Raw genomic sequence first — 20,861 nt, forward strand, 5'->3', positions numbered from 1 at the left:
GGTATTTTTTTTGAATATCGGAAAAAAATAAATTTGTTGAAAAAAAAATTTTGAAGAAATTTCTGAAAAAAAAAGTTTTGAAGAAATTTTTGAAAAAAAAATTCTCCAATATTTTTTTTAATTATTTTATTTTTATGGTTTTTTTTATCGATATTTTACCTTTTTTAAATAGTAAGAACATATTAACAACTCAAAAACACTCATATTTTGATGCAAAATATGAAAAAACTCAAATTTTTAACTTTCACCTTCAATTCCTCTGCAACTACTAGACCGAAATCGAATGTTTTAATGTATCGGAAAGCTAATTATGTTATCTGTCGAACAAAATTATGTAAATATCTCAATACTTTCAAATGTTACAGAGTTTTGACCATGAAAAAAAAACGATTGTGAACCACTGTGCGGCGCATAGTTCAGTAGTGAGGTGATGAAGTTGGGCGATCTGCTGATGGAGGCGATTATAGGGAGATGGTCCGACCTAAGAGAAACGGCGGATTGCCATGTGACAATGATGTCACATTGCCAGACTAGGTGACAGGATTATTATATCTGGCAAACTCCCTCTAATTCTGTAGAGGAGTTCTCATTGACAGTGGTAAACGTGGGAGAACTATCAATTTGCTCAGCCAATGTTATATCCCTCTGGTTATTACCTAGGATTGCATTGGTGGCGTTTATTGTGAAAAGTCTCCCGTGTCCCATACATGTGTATGCATGTATGTGTTTATTGTTAGCATATTTTGAATATATCCTGTACAGTTTCAAGTCGTCCACTTTTAAACATTTCACAATTCTTCTTTATACTCTTTCCCACACATACACATATTCTTTTTTAATACCTATTTATTACGATGTTGATTTCTTCAATCGTTCTCATAATTTATAATGCCGCATTAATCCACTGGGAGACATCAAAGGAGGTGTAGTAATCTTCACTAATTTCGAATATATGTTTTCATATTTCCCATAGCCTACTGCAATGTAAAAAAGACACTTGGACATACTAAATTTATCTTCCGATAAACGCGACGCCATGTTTGTAATTCACTGCCTATTGACGCCCACTTGCAGACAGGGGAAAGATTTAAGATAAAGAAAATTATGATGTGTGATATTCTATAACGAAAATCTATGTGACACATTCCAAATAAAAAAGCAGCATCCCAATGTTTTATTTTCCACATCAAAATGATAAACACCTTAGCATCAATTTTAGCATAAAAAAATTTTAAACACACCAAAATTTTATGGTTATGTTTGATGTTAGTTTGTTGATAAATTTATGGAAATATTTTGAAAGGGTGAAGGAGAATGAGTGACGTTACTATTTTGATGAAGCTACATCAAAATACGTTTCTTTATAATTTATGGCTGCAAAAATGTGTCTCTGGGTAAATACATAATTAATAGATATTAATAAAATTTATGTTATTTTTAATTTTGAAAAAAAAATGCTATGAAATTTAAGGTCGCAAAAATTTGCCTTAGCCACAGGTTAATAAATTCATAATTTTTTATAGGCATATGGGCAGGTTCAAGGAAAAATGCAAGGACAATTTTCAGCAGAATATGAAAAATTAGTTGTAATAAAAAAATTGTATTGACAATAAACATAAGGTGTTTACATTGCGAGGGATTAAAATCACACACAAACAAAAAACTATTGAAATAATTTATTTATTTGAAAAATAAATAAACAATATTTTTTTCTGAGCTCATAACTAAATTAACAAATAAGTCATTTATTTAATATGTGTATAAACATTTAAAATTAATTATTATTTACAAAGTAATTCAAAAAGAAAGAGAAAAACAATAAAAAAGGAATTCAGTTAAATTTTTTGTATTTTTGTATTAATTTTGAATATAAATATACAGTTGAACTTCTCTATAACGAACTTCCCTGTAACGAATACTTCTCCATAACGATGTTGTTTTTAAAACACAAGTAGACATTCTCACACAAACTAGTCTTTCTATAACGAATTTTCTCTATAACATCGTAATTCCTAGGTACCCAAGTGCTACGTTATATAGAAGTTCGACTGTATATTTTTAAAGTGGAGGTAGTTAAAATTGCTGTGCTTTTGGAAAGGCTTTGCTTTATGATTAATTTTTCATAATAATTTTCAATTTAATACGAAAATCACCTCTATTGTTGACCATCAATCACATGAATCAAAATAATAAATTCCGTGTCAATTTAAATTACCACTTTTCCAAAAAAAAAAATCATACACATAATTCTTTGAAAATTTATGACGACTATTAACCGAATATGCTCGCAAACAAATCATTTGCCCATTTGTAATCAATCTTGATAATTTCCATCAACACATTTGAATTGAATAATTTTCATTTTCAAATTATGTTTGCAATTTTCGTTTTCTACCTCACATAATTTCAGAATTGTGGAGAATATATTCCCTAGTGAATTATTTTTTCAAAAAAAAAGCAACTTTCATCTGTGTCTGCTTGTCTTCCAATTGTGTAATCTATCTGTCATATTATCACATTTAATGATTGTCAACATCCACAACCGATGCAGGAGGAGGCACATCTCAGAGTTTACCTCTATAATTTAGTAGTCACCATATACCGCTGTCATTAAATGATCATTGCTACTGGAAGTGGCTGCATTTTGTGATTGAATAAAACGCTCACAATGCCAGAGGTCACATAATAAGCGAAATGTGTTTTATGCGTTGCTACACTACAACTAGACTGACAGCTGTCATCAGGTAATGCAAATACAGTGGCAGTCAATTTCAAGATTTCATGAAAAGAAACAAATCACATTGATTCTCAAAAACATGCCTAACTTCTAAATGATCAATACGCTTTAGTAGAACTACAACCTTAACCCTCTCATCCCCGATGTTGCATATATGCAACGTTGTCTTTATGAGCGTCTAAGTACCGCTATTTTACATATTCTAATTTGATTCTTTATCAAAAGTATACCTAGAAGGGTTTTTAACCTTGTAACAACAAAAAGTATCAGTTGTACATCTATCAACATAACTACGGTGCATTATTTAGTGTTAAGTCTAGCGCTTCAGTGCGAATTCAAATTCGTTGTGTACAGTCCAATTTACTCTAATCTTTTCTAAATCAAAATATATGTGTTTTATGTAAAATTTTAGTTCTGAGTCTTCAAAACCAAAGGAACACTTCTGAACAATTAAAACGTTTTTATTTACAAAATTTCACAAAATATTGACCAAATAAATTTTAGAAATTATGTACTGTATCTTCTGAAACAGGGGGAGTAACGTCCCGCAATTTTTGTTATAACTTCCCAGCAAAAAGTTTGCATCCGCAGATACAGTTGAACAACTAATGTGTACAGTACATTTGTCGTTGGATTACATCTTTTCCTACGAATTCACTTATGAATTTTACAAGAGTGCGCGCAGCTAGGATGCACTCCATTTTGCTTCCACAGCACACAGCTAGGATGCACTCAATTTTCGATCCAAATCTCAGCTTTTTAGTCAGTCTAAAGATGCCAAATAATAAATAAAATGCATTTATTATTTGAGTAAAACAAGTACACAAAGAACTTTATTATATAAACACAAAAAAAAAATTCCATTACCCTGCGTTTACAAATGCCAGTATTGACAGCACAATATCAAAACTACAAACTTTTTTCACAAATGCATTTACAAATTTTTAAATTTGTATACAGAAAAGTATGAATGTATTGGTGAAAATGGTTTGTAACTTTGCTATTGTCTTGCAAATACTGCCTGTGTGTAAACGCCTAGTTAAATTCAATCACATTTGAGCATACTTCCTCCGTTCTCGATTTAATCCAAGCGCATCTGATTTTCTTTCATCATCCTAAAGTTGTTTTATGTTGCCTTCCCATCACTAGTTCAGAAATAACAACTTAAGTTGCGAACATTTTTGCGGTAATTCACGAGACGGACATTTTAATGGAGTGGAGTTGGAGTCCATGTCGAAAGCTGAACTAGTGATGGGAAAGCGACATAAAAAAAACTGTAGGATGATGAAAGAAAATCAGATGTACTTGGATTAAATCGAGAACAGAGGAAGTAAGCTCAAATGTGGTTGAATTTAATGGAAACCTTTTTTTATTTGTGTTTATATAATAAAGTTCTTTGTGTTCTTGTTTCACACAAATAATAAATGCATATTATTTATTCTGGGATATTTTGCAATAGCTTGCATTTTTACTGCATCTGTAGATTGATTAAAAACACAATCCGAAGAGTGCCTTTAAATTCATTCCAAACGACTACATCAAAAGCTGTGATCGAAAACGGAGTGCATCCTAGCTGTGTGCTGTGGAAGCAAAATGGAGTGCACCCTAGCTGCGCGCTCCCTGGTAAAATTCATAAGTGAATTCATAGAAAAATATTTACTCCAACGGCAAATGTACCGTACACTTATAGTGATTCAACTGCATCCACGGATGCAAACTTTTTGCTGGGTTCTTTATTTTATAACAATTTCTTCGAAAGGTATACAATCTTGTTTATCTTTTGAAGAAATATGTAGGGATCAACCGACTGTTTTCTGTAGGGATCGCTACAGCAACTGCTTATAAAATGTATCGAATGGAGTGCATTTTTCATAACTCTGTTGGACTACATCGAAAGATGTTGTGAAATCATAACTCCAATTGCACAACTTCCAAAATTTTTTGCTGGGTTAGTTTTGACATGTACTGTAATTATATGTTCTCAAAATAACTATTGGCACAAGGGAAAAAATTTGGGCATGAGAGGGTTAAGGGCTGGGTACATAACCAGCCTCCTTGCCTTGATTCATTTCCGACACAATAAATATAAAAAAATAAAGCAGGCCGAGTCAATTTCAAAGTTTGTTGCCCTTTTCTTCTTTATTATTTCATTTTTATTATGTCAGAAATGAAGCCAGGCAACGCGCTGCTTATGTACCAAGCCTTTTACTCTGTGTTTCGCTTGAATAGAGACCCCCGTGTTGAATTCAGAATACTGTACGATTTCAATAAATTGTTATTAGATTCTTCCAATTTTTAAGTTTTCCTAACATATTTATACCCTCTTTTACACCGGACAATTTGTCCTCAAATATAACTTTGATTTACTAATACATACATACACTTTCGACTGTCTCCCAGTTGTCCATCATTTTTCACAGACAATGGGGTTAAAATATTTTTGAAATTTTCGTAAAAATAAGTGAGATAATAACTCTGTACAACACAAAGAATAATTATAAGATAATTAGGCCAGATTATGGAAGAGGACCGAAAAAAAGAAGATACGTGTATCGCCGTTTTGAAAGTTTACGTCGGGAAGTAACCTTAATAGGCTTAGCAAGTTTCGCCCATTTCTACAGGTATTGAAATATTCGACATCAGATTCCTTGGAATCCTTGAATTTTATTTTTTCAAAAACGTTAATTAAATATCCTACAAAATTATTTGCCATAAATTTTACTATAGGTCCCCGAATACACCAAAACTCTAAATCGTACATAAACGCCAGGAATCTGCAAAAGTAAAATCATGTTTTTGGGTTAATGTTGTACTTTATCTGAGTTTATTAGGTTTTGTGCCACAAACCTTCATTCTAGATTAGAGACGTCAAAGACAAAAATATTCTCCATCAAATTTCAATATAAGTCGCCGAATAAATGAAATATGCATTTACTATATCGTCGGTGTCATGCTTAAGTGTTCCATACGCCATTTGCCTGATTCGAGAAAAACTCAAGTTAATGTTTAAGGCCATATAGGATAAAAATGGTGCAATAATCCAATACTTTAAGAGCTCAGTTCTACGTAACTAAACTCATAGAATATATCAGTATTTTATTTTAGTCAGATATCTGTGATAGTCTAGAAGTTATGGTAAATTTTTATAATTGTAAAAAGTTGATGAATTGTTCCATGGAATCTTTTTTTCATGTTTTTGGAAGTTTGTGTCACATGGAACACATTTTGTCACATTTCAACCAAAACACTTTTTATCAATCGTGTTCCACCTCCCTTATATGAAGTACTACTGTGGACTTTAAATGAAACATTTATTTTTCTCATATAAACACAATAAAGACCATAATTAAAGGTTTCCTTAAGACTTATTTAAGGGATTGCCTCCACTTATCACTACTTTTTTGTGGTAAAAATTTCGATCGGACAAAACGGATTGATATTTTGCATTTCTAAGGTAACATAAAACATTTAAACGCGATTTTCTTATAATACCATTTTTGTAGTCGGTTAGCTTTAAGCTGAATGGACGTTTTTGAGTATATTTTTGTGGACTTACATCAAAATTTTGTCTTTAAACAAGGGTTTTTTTGTTTAAACGATTTATAAATTTTCGTTTTCATATAACAATACAATAATCAAAAATATTTGAATTTAGAAACTGTTATTCTTCAGTTTAAACCAATTTGTTCCAAACGCCACACTTTTCCGTAACTTGACAAAAATGGGCAATTTTTTGTTCCAAACGCCACATTTTTGGTGCGGAACAATTCGTTTTTGTCTCTTTTTGTTCCATACGCCAAACGACATGGATATGGAACTAAAAAGTTCAAAGTTGTTTTTTTCCATACGCCAGGCTTTATGGATATGGAACAAAACGACAAGATTTTTTGGGACACAAAGCGGATATGGAACATACTGGCATCTGAATATCTCAGAAACTATAAGAGATAGAGAAAAACCGACCAAAAAATCCGAAAGAGCATGGTTCAAAACCTTGTAAGGTACCTTTATCTCAAAATGTCAAAAATGGCGTATGGAACACTTAAGCATGACACCGACGATATATATCAAGAAAATATACATCAAATTTGCCAACAAAACACCCAAATATTTTTTTGAATAAATTTGTTTTGCTCTTTTTTCGAGTTGATGCATGAAAGTAACATGGAATTTAGTTTTAGACGAAAGGTATTAAAAGAAGAAATATTCCACAGAAAATTTCATTATATGTCCCTAAACAAACTCGATATCTAAGTAAAACACTTTGTTAAGAAAATGACGTTACAAAATTAGATATTATAGGTAGAAATTATTTGTTAAACTTTTAGACTCTTAATTAAAATTTATTCCATACTGGGTCAAAATCTCATAAAATACTTCACTTTTTGGGGGTTGTGTCAAAAGAAGAAATGTTCCAAATCAAATTTCATTATGAGTCTCTAAACAAAAGAAATTTGTAGCTATAATATTTAACATCTCCAGAAGCTTCCGCTTTTTATACATGATTTAGGACAATATTGTACCTTTTTTGTTCACATTTTCGTTATCTGCGGTCATATATACATATATATTTTATTGATGTTTTTTGATAATAAATGCTTTCAGAAGATTATGTGTGCTCGATCCAAACTGTTTTTGAAATATCTATGGTGAATATACATATATAGGGAAAATATTGATAACTCATAGGTTCCTGGTATTGTATGTAAAAATGCGGGGATAGTCTACGGCTATTGTCCAGTGAATATATATCTGACATACGAGTCCTAACATCCATGATTTTGGCAGGGTCCTAAATACTATAATGCTGGCAGCTACTCCTGCTCTGATAAAATTGACTGAAAACTACCATGTTTTTTGCAGCTGCAAAGTCTATCAGCCTCATACCATTGTCAGATGTTTCACTGTGGAGACTGAATTTCCCGACTGTTGTGCCAAAGATATTCTCCTTTCCAATTTTGGCATTAAAATCGCCTAGAATGATTTTAATGTCATGGGCAGGGCAACGGTCATATGTTTCTTCTAAGCGCTCGTAAAATATATCTTTGGTCTGTTCGTCCTTTTCTTCAGTGGGAGCATGAGCGCAAATAAAGCTAATGTTGAAGAATTTAGCTTTTATCCGAATTGCAGCAAGTCTTTCATTCACTGGAGTGAAGCTGGATACCAGATGTTTTAGTCTCCGACTAACTACGAATCCACAACCAAATTCATGCTTTACGTCATGGCAGCTATAATACAGTGCGTCACCTTTAGGTGTTGTTGCGACGCCTTTCCCAATCCATCGTATTTCCTGTATGGCAGTAATATCGGTCTTGTACTTTTCAAGTACGTCTGCCAATGCGAAGACTGCACCTTCTCTATAAAGAGTGCGAACATTCCAGGTGCATATTCGCAGATCATGGTCCTTAAAACGTTTGCGGGGTTCGTCAACTTTAGAGGGGATCGTTTTTCTTTCGCTTTTTTCATAGTAGGCTGTTTTTCTAGGGGAGGATTACCAACCTGACGACCAAACCCAAGTTTTTAACGTTCAGATGGGTGAACGCGCGGCACATGTTAGCTCACTACCTTTAACGGGTGTTAAAGGCAGTTCCCCCGGTGACACCACGGGGAGGTCAGTGTCCACTTGGGATGATAGAGGGACCAAGATAAATCCTGGGCTTTGCCATGTTAAAACCGGTCAGGACCGTTTCTTGGTATCTTCCATCCCCTACGTCACCCCCGTATATATATTCACCATAGCTATTTCAAAAACAGTTTGGATCGAGCACACATAATCTTCTGAAAGCCCCAAAGCTATAACAACCCCTATGGAACCAAGTAAAGTGTCTGAATGAAGCGCACGATAACTCTGGAGCGGATCAGCCGATTCGGTCCAACATTTGGCCTTCGTAATATTTTGTCAAAACTTACTTTAAGTTCGAAGATGCGTTATATCAGTCCACTCCTTCAGGTACCTCCCCCACAAAAGCTTAAAAATGTTTGAAAAATTTGAACGCACGATAACTCTTGAAGGGAGTAGCCGATTTGATCCATACGTTGCACATCGTAAAATTTCTACCAGACTTAGATAAGGTTCCAATATAGGTACCTCGGGTACCTCCCACGAAAAATTTCGAATAAGCTCACTTTAAGATGTACTCTCGAATCACTTTGATTTTTGTTGAAGCAACTTGCATTCGCTGCCTCCATTACGATGGTAAAATTTTTTTCAGAGGCAAGTCCATACTTCTTTAGAAAATAGCCCGGAAGCTGTAAAAAACCCCTATGTCACCATAAGTAGTGGCTGGAGAGCACGATAACTCTAGAACTGATCAACCGATTTGGTCCAGAATTTGGCCTTCGTCATATTTTGTCCAAACTTAGTTTCAGTTCGAAGATAGTCAATACCCGTCCACAACTTCAGGTACTTCCCCCCAAATATTTAAAAAATTTCACTAAAATATTTCTTGAACGGGTCAATCAATTTGGTCCAAACTTTGGATCTCCTAATATTTTGTCCAAATATAGTTTAACTTCTAACAAGTAAGAACGGCGATAAATTCGGCCGGGCCGAACTTGTTATACCCTCCACCACAAGTTGTATTGAAGTAAAATTTAATAATTAGTTTAGTTAATACTAAATTTCAGCAATTTCGGTAAAACAATGTGAGGTACCATTCTATGGGGGCTATTTCAAAACGTCGATATATACCGACAAATTTCTGACGGAAAGTTTTTAGGCTCAAAGAAGACTAAAGACGAAAATCAGTATTACTGACAAATTTAAAGGGGAAGTTTGAGTACCCCCAAAGGAATTTTAAATACCAAATTTCAGCCATTTCGGTGGAATATTGAGGCCACAACATTCAAAATACCGAAAATCGGGAGGTACCGTTCTATGGGGGATATATGAAGGCAAAGTTCTGGGGGAAAGTTTAATACCACCAACGTAGACTTAGTACCAAGTTTCAGGCATTTCGGTGTGATAATGAAGCTAAAACCTTCAAAATACCGAAAATCGGGAGGCACCGTTCTATGGCGGCTATATGAAGGTGTGGACCAATACCGACAAAATTCTAAGGAAAAGTTTTATACCCCTAAAGAAGACTACGTACCAAATTTCAGCCATTTTTGGAAGGATAATAAAGCCAAAAACTTAAAAATACCGAAAATGGGGAGGTACCGCTCTATGGGGGCTATATCAAAACGTGGAGCGATATATCCCATTTTCAATACCCACCATCCTACAAGTTAAAACAACTTCTATACCAAATTTAGACTCTCTATCTTTAAAATTGCGAGCTGTATCTTGATTTCAACAGACAGACGGGCGGACTGACAGACGGACATGGTCAAATCGACATAGAGTTTTATGCTGATCAATAATATATATACTTTATAGGGTCTCCGATGAATATTTCGATGTGTTACAAACGGAATGACAAATTTAATTATACCCTCTCCTTAGAGTACCTCTCCCACCAAAGTTCAACATTTGTGTCTAAGTGCAGTTTAGGGTCTGTTCGAAGATCCTTTGGAAATGTATACCGATGCTTTTCGTTTTGGTCTTGTTTACAGAGATATTATGTTTTTCGTGGACAAGTCCATGCTTTCTGACATACTGGTCCAAAAGTTATACGATGACCCACTGAAGTGACTAAATATTTTCCATCTGTCCGTATATGGAAGTTTCAATTCGTATATGCCTAGGGTATATCTCTGTCGGCAAAGCCGACTTATACTTTTTTACTTTTTTATTTTTTGCAATGGTCCGAATTGTTTGAATTTTTGTGTAGACAATCTATGTATAGTTGGCTATTTATGCACTTTCAAACTTGCTTGTGAGAAAGTGAGCAGAGAAGTCACTCTAAAACCAATATGTCTGATGAGCTGCTACCAACAGTCAAACCAGGTCGCATAATGGTGGTTGTGTGGCTTTCACTTGCAAAAAATCTTGGATCATTAAGCTCGACTCCAGAAATTAATTAAAATTAATATTAAAATGATCATCGCCCTAATAGGCAAAATTCTTAAATAAATTTCAAAATTCTTTTGTCACCTTTTTCTGTCATCTACTTCATAAAATACGACTTCTACCGCCAATATACACTATAGAAGATGACTTTTTCAATCATTCACTTTATAGCAGATCAGACAGCAAATCAACAGTTGGGGACTGTTTTAGTCATGTACTCCAGTAGATAGTAGATTTTTTACTTGTTTCATTTTTTATTATTTTTTTACCCACTGTACATAATTATAAACACACCTCTATTTCGTTTTTTTTTTGACCTCATTATTTCCTCTGCTGGTTGTTGTCTATGCTGATGGCTGCTCCTCTGTGTGGCGAATATTTGTGTCGTTTGGGTGGGTAGCTGCCATGACAGCCATCCAGCGTTAAATTACTTGTGAACTTGAATCTTAACAAAATTTTCGGTTACATTCTCTGAATGAATTCAAGCGAATGAATCGAGTTTTTTTTTTGTTCCGAGGCTTTTGATAAATTGGGCCGATGACATTTTTACTACTTCGATAATTTGTGGCATTCTAATTTGATGGATTCACTCACTCACTCGCTACGATGTGATTTCTTTATTTCACTACAAATTGTTCGTAAGTTAGGCGTTTAACAAACAGAAACAAATAACAACAACAACAAAAACAATTCAAACAAAAATCTAAAATTATTGTTAGAAAATTTTACTATGCAATTTTTTTATTTCCCTCCCGGGCTGTGTTCTTTCTGTTGTGCAAAGGAAAAGTAATCAATGAATAGTTTTGGAAAAGCGGTGATAGGCATGAATGAATTTCGAATGAGTTGTACGTTTTTGAGAAACAACAAAAAATAACTACGCCCCATAATTATTTTACAAAATTAACCGCAAATGGTTATTGATCTTAAATGGAAATAAAATGAAATAATAAAATGTATTAATTTGTTTATTGCTGTTCTAAATAAAAGCTTATAAAATGGTGTATTGCCATAAGTGCCAGAATTTAAACTCCTGATTAACACCAGTCAGTTACAATTACCGCAATATTTAGCTTGTAGTAGAAAGAGGTGAGGTAATTGGCAATCCCTTACTTTTTTCAACAACACAACCTCTCACCAACAAACTGCGAATTACGGCAATATAAATTACCCGACAAGGCATGCCTCTTGAAACCAGTTAAAGTGTTTGTATTATTCCAAAAATCTTTGCAGAACTGTGAGCATACACATATCGTATGTTGGTTAGTTATAACCTGGAATTTGCAGCCAGCATTCGCGAAAGAATTTCCTATTAAATTCCATATTTTGTTTTGCTAACGCCGCAAAATTTTACACTTAAATACAATGCGAAGGACTGCATGCCAACGAGATCTTATTGCCGCATGTCCTGCGTGAACAGACAGAACAGGAAGGATATCGTATTTCAATACCAAATCGCAAAAAATTCAATTGAAACCGAAATTCATTCACAAAACAATACTACACTACACACAGCAAGAACAACAAGCAGAAAATTATCAAAAATTATTGCAGGAATGCGTACACTGTGGAATGTTTATATAGAGTTAGCTTTAGTTTATTAAATATTCCATTAAGTAGATGATTAAGACATACTATTGCCATAGCGTTGGTGAGGAGAAGAATTCCTAATAAAGAAATAATAAGTTATATACTGCAGATTAGATGCCAAAAGCAAGCAAGCACACTAGATGACTTTTTCAGACATCTACACAATAGTAGATATATTTTTCAGTAATCTACCCTACAGTAGATGACTTATTCTGTCGTCTACTCAATAGTAGATGATTTTTTCAGTTATCTACTCCACAGTAGATGACTTTTTCAGTCATCTACTCTATAGTAGATGACTTTTTCGGTCATCTACTCCACAGTAGATGACTTATTCAGTCATCTACTTCATATTAGACGACTTTTTCAGTCACCTACTCCACATTAGACGACTTTTTCAGTCATCTAATCCACAGTAGATGACTTTTTCAGTCATCTACTCCACAGTAGATGACTTCTTCAGTCGTCTACTCCACAGTAGATGACTTCTTCAGTCATCTACTCCACATTAAACGACTTTTTCAGTCATCTACTCCACAGTAGATGACTTTTTCAGTCATCTACTCCACTGTAGATGACTTTTTCAGTCATCTACTCCACAGTAGATGTCTTCTTCAGTCATCTACTCCACAGTAGATGTCTTCTTCAGTCATCTACGCCACAGTAGATAACTTTTTCAGTCATCTACTCCACAGTAGACGACTTTTTCAGTCATCTACTCCACAGTAGATGACTTTTTCAGTCATCTACTCCACAGTAGATGTCTTCTTCAGTCATCTACGCCACAGTGTATGACTTTTTCAGTCATCTACTCCACAGTAGATGTCTTCTTCAGTCATCTACTCCACAGTAGATGACTTTTTCAGTCATCTACTCCACAGTAGATGACTTTTTCAGTCATCTACTCCACTGTAGATGACTTTTTCAGTCATCTACTCCACAGTGTATGACTTTCTCAGTCATCTACTCCACAGTAGATGTCTTCTTCAGTCATCTACGCCACAGTGTATGACTTTTTCAGTCATCTACTCCACAGTAGATGTCTTCTTCAGTCATCTACTCCACAGTAGATGACTTTTTCAGTCATCTACTCCACAGTAGATGACTTTTTCAGTCATCTACTCCACTGTAGATGACTTTTTCAGTCATCTACTCCACAGTGTATGACTTTCTCAGTCATCTACTCCACAGTAGATGTCTTCTTCAGTCATCTACGCCACAGTTGATGACTTTTTCAGTCATCTACTCCACAATAGATGAATTTTGCAGTCATCTACTCCACAGTAGATGATTTTTTCAGTCATCTACTCCACAGTAGATGACTTTTTCAGTCATCTACTCCACAGTAGATGACTTTCTCGGTCATCTACTCCACAGTAGATGAATTTTTCAGTCATCTACTCCACAGTAGATGACTTTTTCAGTCATCTACTCCACAGTAGATGACTTTCTCGGTCATCTACTCCACAGTAGATGACTTTTTCAGTAATCTACTCCACAGTAGATGATTTTTTCAGTCATCTACTCCACAGTAGATGAATTTTTCAGTCATCTACTCCACAGTAGATGACTTTTTAAGTCATCTACTCCACAGTAGATGACTTTTTAAGTCATCTACTCCACAGTAGATGACTTTCTCGGTCATCTACTCCACAGTAGATGACTTTTTCAGTAATCTACTCCACAGTAGATGACTTTTTCAGTCATCTACTCCACAGTAGATGACTTTTTCAGTCATCTACCCCACAGTATATGTATTCTTTAGTCACCTCTTCCACAGTAGATGACTTTTTCATTCATCTACTCCACAGTAGATGACTTTTTCAGTCATCTACTCCACAGTAGATGACTTTTTCAGTCAACTACTTCACAGTAGATGACTTTTTCAGTCATCTACTCCACAGTGGATGACTTTTTCAGTCATATACTCCACAGTGGATGAGTTTTTCAGTCATCTACTTCACAGTAGATGTCTTTTTCAGTTATCTACTCCACAGTAGATGACTTTTTCAGTCATCTACTCCACAGTATACGATTTTTCAGTCATCTACTCCACAATAGATGAATTTTGCAGTCATCTACTCCACAGTAGATGTCTTCTTCAGTCATCTACGCCACAGTAGATAACTTTTTCAGTCATCTACTCCACAGTAGATGTCTTTTTCGAGTCATCTTCTCCAGAGTAGATCAATTTTCCGGTCATCTACTCCACAGTAGATTACCTTTTCAGTCATCTACTTTTTTCCCCTTCTACTCCACAGTAGATGACTTTTTCAGTAGATGCCTTTTTCAGTCATCTATTCCACAGTAGATGAATTTTTCAGTCATCTACTCCACAGTAGATGACTTTTTCAGTCGTCTACTCCACAGCGGATGTCTTCTTCAGTCATCAACGCCACAGTTGATGACTTTTTATGTCATCTACTCCACAGTAGATGTCTTCTTCATCTACTCTATAGTAGATGGCTTTTTTCAGTCATCTACTCTATAGTAGATGTATTTTTCGGTCATCTACTCCACAGTAGATGACTTTGTCAGTCAACTACTCCACAGTAGATGACTTTTTCAGTCATCTTCTCCAGAGTAGATTACTTTTTTCCCCTTCTACTCCACAGTAGATGACTTTTTCAGTCATCTGCTCCACAGTAGATGATTTTTTCAGACACCTTCTCCACAGTAGATAACTTTTTCAGTCATCTACTTCACAGCATAAGACTTTTTCAGGCATCTACTGCACAGCAGATGACTTTTTCAGTTATCTACGCCACAGTTGATGACTTTTTCAGGCATCTGCGCCACAGTAGATGACTTTTTTAGACACCTACTTCACAATAGATGACATTTTCAGTCATCTACTCCACAGTAGATGACTTTTTAAGAACAACCTGGTTCGACTTTGATAGGACCGTTCTTTATGATTTTACCAGAAACGACTTAAGCAAGAATGCCTTGCTGCTTATGTGCCGAAATCTTAAGAGTTTTCCTTGTTTATCCTGCAATCACCATGTTCTTATACTTATTTTGGGCAGTGTTCTAAACTTCTCTGGATGTTTATTAGGTCGGATAGGCAATCTTCTGATCTTCTTTTATATTATTCTTCAAATTTGTAGTTTTTATTCGATTCACTCTTTTGTAGCCACCAACACTTGTTAAAGTGGATTTTAAAGTACCGCCCGCGATTATGTGCACACGCACAGCCGCACACACCACATGCATGCGCCATCATATTAACAAAGAACTCTTGGAATAACTACCGTAAATATATTTGCATATTTCGTCATCATTATTGACAACAACAACCACACATAGCAGAACGAATTCCTTTACTGCTCCGGTTGGATGCTGCTCATTGACCTTCCCAAAAATGAATGTCCTGATATTTATTTAATTTTTGTGTTTCATTTTCTTTCATTTCAGTATGGAACTCAGTTCGGTGATCTTGCAAATATCCTTCCTTTTGATATTCGGCAAAATGTTGGCATTTGGTTTTGTCGGACCCGAAGAACGAAAATGTAAATATACACGAGTGGAGAAGCTGCTAAAGATACGTTGTTACGATATGAATTTAAGGGAGGTGCCACAGTATCTCAAGTCATCTGTGGAGGTAAGTTTGAGTTGTTGTTTTTTCAAATATTTTTTTTTTTTTTTTTTTTTTTTTTTTTTGTAAATCACAAAATATCGTGTGCATTAAAGTATAGCCTAGACGACACTTGTTTCCATTATTTGTTGCTGGTTTGTTTATTAGGTGTGTAATTTCAGTAGTTGTTACTGCTGCTGTTGTTGTTGTTGCATTCTATGATAATTGAATGAATGATATTCAATTATTGTCATTATGCTCAATTTAAGTGGCTGTTAACTTTTGTGAACTTGATTTGTTTGTAAAACGACGGACGCATAAACGGACAGAGAACATGGAATATTGAATGTTGCGGGTGCAGCCAATGTGTCGCAATGTGACGGCCCTGGATAGTCTCTAGTCTGCTATTATTTGTTTGGTATTGTGGGCGATTTACATTTTCAATTAAATGAAAAGAATATTGCATGTCGTAGAATCACATCACAGTGAAATATGAGAGAGATAGAGGGAGATAATTTTGTTTCACGGTGTAAATCAGAGATGCTCAGATAGAGAGAAAGAGTATTCTTCTTCGTTCGTCTTTATAAAATACAAGACAGAATTTTTGAGAGAAAAACAACGGCTGTCATAGGAATATGTTTAATTGACTCCCACTGTGTTTGATCGAACGCTGGTGTAAATGCGCGTGAATATCGGGTGTAAATTAACTGATGTTTTGCTTACGTGACGGTTGCAAATGGGGCAGCAATGACGGCTTACCAGTTTAGTGGGCAGATTAGTGAAGACTGGGGTATTAGTGACCATAGGCTCATTGAAATTATGGTCACGCCACGGGAAAGGACGCGACCGGCTGAGTGTTACCGGGGTTGGATGGAACGAGACGTGAACTGGGACCATTATGCGAACTGTGTCAGGGAGGCAGCTATGCCATTAGCGGACTTCAGGGCACTGATGTTAGATGACCAGGTCAGCAAGTTGAATGAGTGGATGAGAAGCTTCAATGACGTACTCCTTGGCAGACGCCGTCAGGTGAAGCCAAGTAAGGTCAAATGGTGGACCCGCGAGCTGGGTCTAATGCGGAGGGGAGTTGCGCGCCTGAGGAAGCGTTTCCAAAGGGAGAGACGAACCAATGCGGAAGATCTGGCTCAGCGTAAAGCTGAGTTCCTTGCTGCTCTTAAGACGTACAAGGACGAGCTATCTAGGAGTAAAGAAGACGATTGGAGGAGATTTATACAGGAAAAGGTATACCGTGGGGAAAGGTATACCGTGTGTGCCGACACGGTGGGTCTAAGCGTCAGGTTGACCTACAGGCGTTGCGTCTTGGATCCACATCGACGGCCTCGGGGTGGGCGGGAAACGTAGGGATTTTGCTGGGGTCTTTCTTCCCAAGGTCGGAGACTCATTCACCTCCCCCGCTTGTGTGGGAGTTGGGTGAGCCTCCGGACTTGGAGCGTAATGAAGTTGCGGACAGTATCTGCCGGATTAGGAGTAGAAAATCGCCAGGTATCGACGGCATGACTGAAAGGATGTATAAAGCCATGTGGAAGGTCATACCTGAGTATATTGAGTCCGTTCTTGGTGGTTGCATTAACCAGGCGTACTTCCCGCGTGCGTGGAAAGAAGCTCGCGTCGTGGTGCTCCTCAAGTCGCCTGATCGGGTAAGGTGTAATCCTCGCTCGTATCGGGGCATAAGCCTTCTCCCAGTGCTTGGAAAAATGCTGGAGAGGATTATTGTGCCAAGGCTTGAGGAGTGCGCATCAGTTCGGCTTTGTCGAGGGTAGAGGTACAGTGGACGCGTGGATGCATGTGCAGAACAGTCTGAGCGGGTCAAATGCCACATATGTCATAAACTAGGGTCACATTAGGCAAATATTTGCTGTAGCGACCGGCAGTGTGCGCTTACTGAGAGCAAATGAGCGTAAATAATGCATTGAAATTTATGCTCACTTGCTCTCAGTAAACACACACTCCCTGTCGCTGGAGCAAATATTTGCCTAGTGTGACCCAAGCTTTAAGCATATTTGTTGACTTTAAGGGTGCATTTGACTTCCTTTCGTGGGATAGCGTGCTCGCTAAGCTGTCTGAAATCAGGTGTCGGGAGTTTGTTCTCTCCTCGAGTTATTTCAGTGGACGAAGGGCTTGTGTCGTGGGAGCCAGTGAGACGGTCTGGACAGATGTGGAGCGAGGCTGTCCTCAGGGGTCTATCTGTGATCCATTTATTTGGAACCTCATGATGGACTCTCTGCTGCGGGAGTTAGCGACCACTTTCAAGATCTGTGCGTATGCTGATGATCTGCTCATCATGATCGAAGGTGAGGCTCGTGCCGAACTGGAACGTCGTGCTGAGGAGGCCATGGGCATCGTGGGGGTCTGGAGTGACCGAGTGGGTGTTGAGGTGTCTAAGAGGAAGAGTGATCTAATGCTGCTGAAAGGCAGATTAGCGCACAGTCGACCTCCCCATGTTCGATTTGGTGACCACGGCATACGGTATGTCAAGCAGGTCAAGTACCTTGGGATAACCATGGCCGAGAGAATGAATTTCCTGCCGCACTTTGATCGTTTGAAGGACAAGTTAACTGCTGTAGCTGGTATGGTTAGAAGGGTCTTGCGGACCGACTGGGGTTTGAGCAGACGTTCCGTGCGCACCATATATGGTGGACTCTTTGTTGCCTGTATTGTGTGCTGCAGCAGAATCTGTTGTTGGGCGTAGGAAGCTATTGTCGTGTCAACGTGTGGTCATGTTAGCATGTCTGCCAGTGTGCCGCACTGTGTCCACGGACGCAATGCAGGTGCTACTTGGCGCCCTGCCCTTTGACCTGGAAGCGAGATGTAGGACTGTTCTGTACAAGCTGAAGCGTGGCTTGCAACTGCCTGAGGGTGATTGGCTCGGGCCTTCTGATCTGGTGGATGGGGATGTTAGGCGGCGCAGTGCAATCCTTCGGGAGCGTGCTGCTGTTAGGTGGCGGAATAGGTGGACGGACAGTGACGTACGAATTTATTCGTGACGCTACGTTCGTACTGGACCGTCCAGACTTCGGCTTTAGCATGAGTCTGGGATTCTTACTGACGGGGCATGGCTCTCTAAATGCATTTTTATATGCAAGGACAGATTTATGTGGGTGTGGGATGACCGAAGACTGGCCGCATATACTGACGGAATGCCGGTACTATGATGACATTAGAGATTTAGTCAATATGGGTATCACATATGGAGGGGCGGGGTGGGATTTCAGTAGGGCACTTGGAGATAGGCGGACTTTTAGTTGTTTAAGTAGGTATGCACGTGAAGTGTTTGTTAGGGGAAGGATTAGACTTAGTGGAGGTAATTCCTCCACATGGTCATCTCTACAATTTGGGCGTGTGGTGTTGAAGGAAAGTTGGTGGAGTTGGTTGGTGCGGCGTCAGGTCCTGGTGTGGGTGTCGTGCCGGTCATCCGTGAGGGTGGCTTCGTCTATTGTTTGTGTTGTGTTGTCCGTTGCCGCGGTCCCTGTGGACCCATGGTGCAGTCCGTGAGGACAGCATGTTAATTGTTTGTGGTCCTGTCTTGTATGTTTTGTTCCGCTGGTTTATATGGAGGAGGTGACCACGAAGCCTGACCGGAGGCTATATTCTGGTACCGCGGGTGCCAGGTGCCCCCAAATCTTCGCATCTGGCCTGACAGTTGGTGTTGGACCCCTTGTGGGAGCATCGCAGTGGCTGTGGTTTAGACCCAAATCGCGGGTAGAGTTTCGGCTCGAATGTGGAGTTGCATATCAACCGGGTGCCTGATCCATAGAAAGGCAGGAGTTTAGATAGGCTCCGCTCCTAACCAAGGAGGCGACCACGTCCAAATACGTGCGAGCAAATTGGTACTCGTACTTTCTGTGCGGGGGCGTTGGTAGACGCATTGTATTCACCCGGTGTTGAGAGCACTGTGAGGTAGACCGTAAGGTAGTACTCACATAAAGCACCACGACTTATGATGTTTTGCTTATGATCCAGTTTGGAGTTCAACAAAGAAGAAAGGAGGTGTTTCAAGAAATGAAAATTGCTTCTAATTTATTGCCAAGAAAATCGATCGCTTTTCTTGACTTGGAATTTAAGGATTTTCTGAAGTTTCTAAACTTGCTGTAATATATTAGTTTGAACTCATGGTGGAAAATGACATTCCCTGCTATTCTTCTTTAGCTTTTGTTGCATGGTCAAACGTCATATTCTCCCGCTCGCACATTCACTCACTGTCTGTGTCTAACATGGCCATCAATTTATTTCAATGAAACTAAATATGCTGTGCATTTCACACAAAAATTTCCGAGGTTTTTGCTTTGGTTTTTTATTCGTGCTGTTTGGGTTTTTGTTTTGTCTGCGTTCTTCATTTGTTGTTTTCTGGTAAATTTTCAATAAAAAAAAATGCTGAAAGTTTTGCCAGCTCAGCCATGCCATGCCCTCCAGCATAAATGAAGCTCAATTGGTCTTAATTGCTAAATAATACCCCGTTTACTTTGTTTTGAAGTCTTGATGTGATGCCATGTCTGTCTGGCTGTTTTCATTTAAGTTGTGTCCATGTTTTAAGTCTGTTGTAGGTATATGGAGCATTTTTTTATTGTGGAATGAATGAAGTGGGAAGATTGTTCTTCTGGTATTTACATAGATGGACAATGTAATTGGGTAAATTTGAAAATTATATTTAATAAAAAATTAAGTCAGTTCTCACTTCAGAACATGAAGTACGAATACTTTATATATTTCACAGCATTTCGATTGCAATAGGGAATCTGTTCATATTTGATCGTTAATGTAAATGTGCTACTAGATGCTGGTATCAAAGACATATAACTGTAAAGACTAGACAAGTATATGTGTGTGTCTGGTTGCTTACATGTTGTTGCAAGAAGAAATTTCTCCTGCAACAACATCTACACACATTTCAGTCGAGGACTGAACCAAAACAGGCCGTGCGACTGAACAGTCATGGTGACTTTTGACTCAACGAAGGTCTTCGATACCGTCAACTAGGGAGAGGTAAT

At 37.5% G+C, this 20,861-nt stretch overlaps 1 protein-coding gene across 1 annotated transcript in view; it reads left to right on the forward strand.

Moving 5' to 3' along the window:
• The window catches only part of Lapsyn (Leucine-rich repeat activity-regulated protein at synapses), a 69,222-nt gene that overhangs the window by 34,362 nt on the left and 13,999 nt on the right, over positions 1 to 20,861 (forward strand). Inside the window, exon 2 of the mRNA XM_073989168.1 lies at positions 15,696 to 15,882. Coding sequence (XP_073845269.1) covers positions 15,697 to 15,882 — 186 coding nt within the window. The 5' untranslated portion in view covers position 15,696. The remainder of the gene's footprint in view (positions 1 to 15,695; positions 15,883 to 20,861) is intronic.

The sequence above is a fragment of the Musca autumnalis genome, unplaced genomic scaffold, assembly GCF_047663935.1.
Source record: "Musca autumnalis isolate F117 unplaced genomic scaffold, ASM4766393v1 scaffold_5, whole genome shotgun sequence".
NCBI classification, from domain to species: domain Eukaryota; kingdom Metazoa; phylum Arthropoda; class Insecta; order Diptera; family Muscidae; genus Musca; species Musca autumnalis.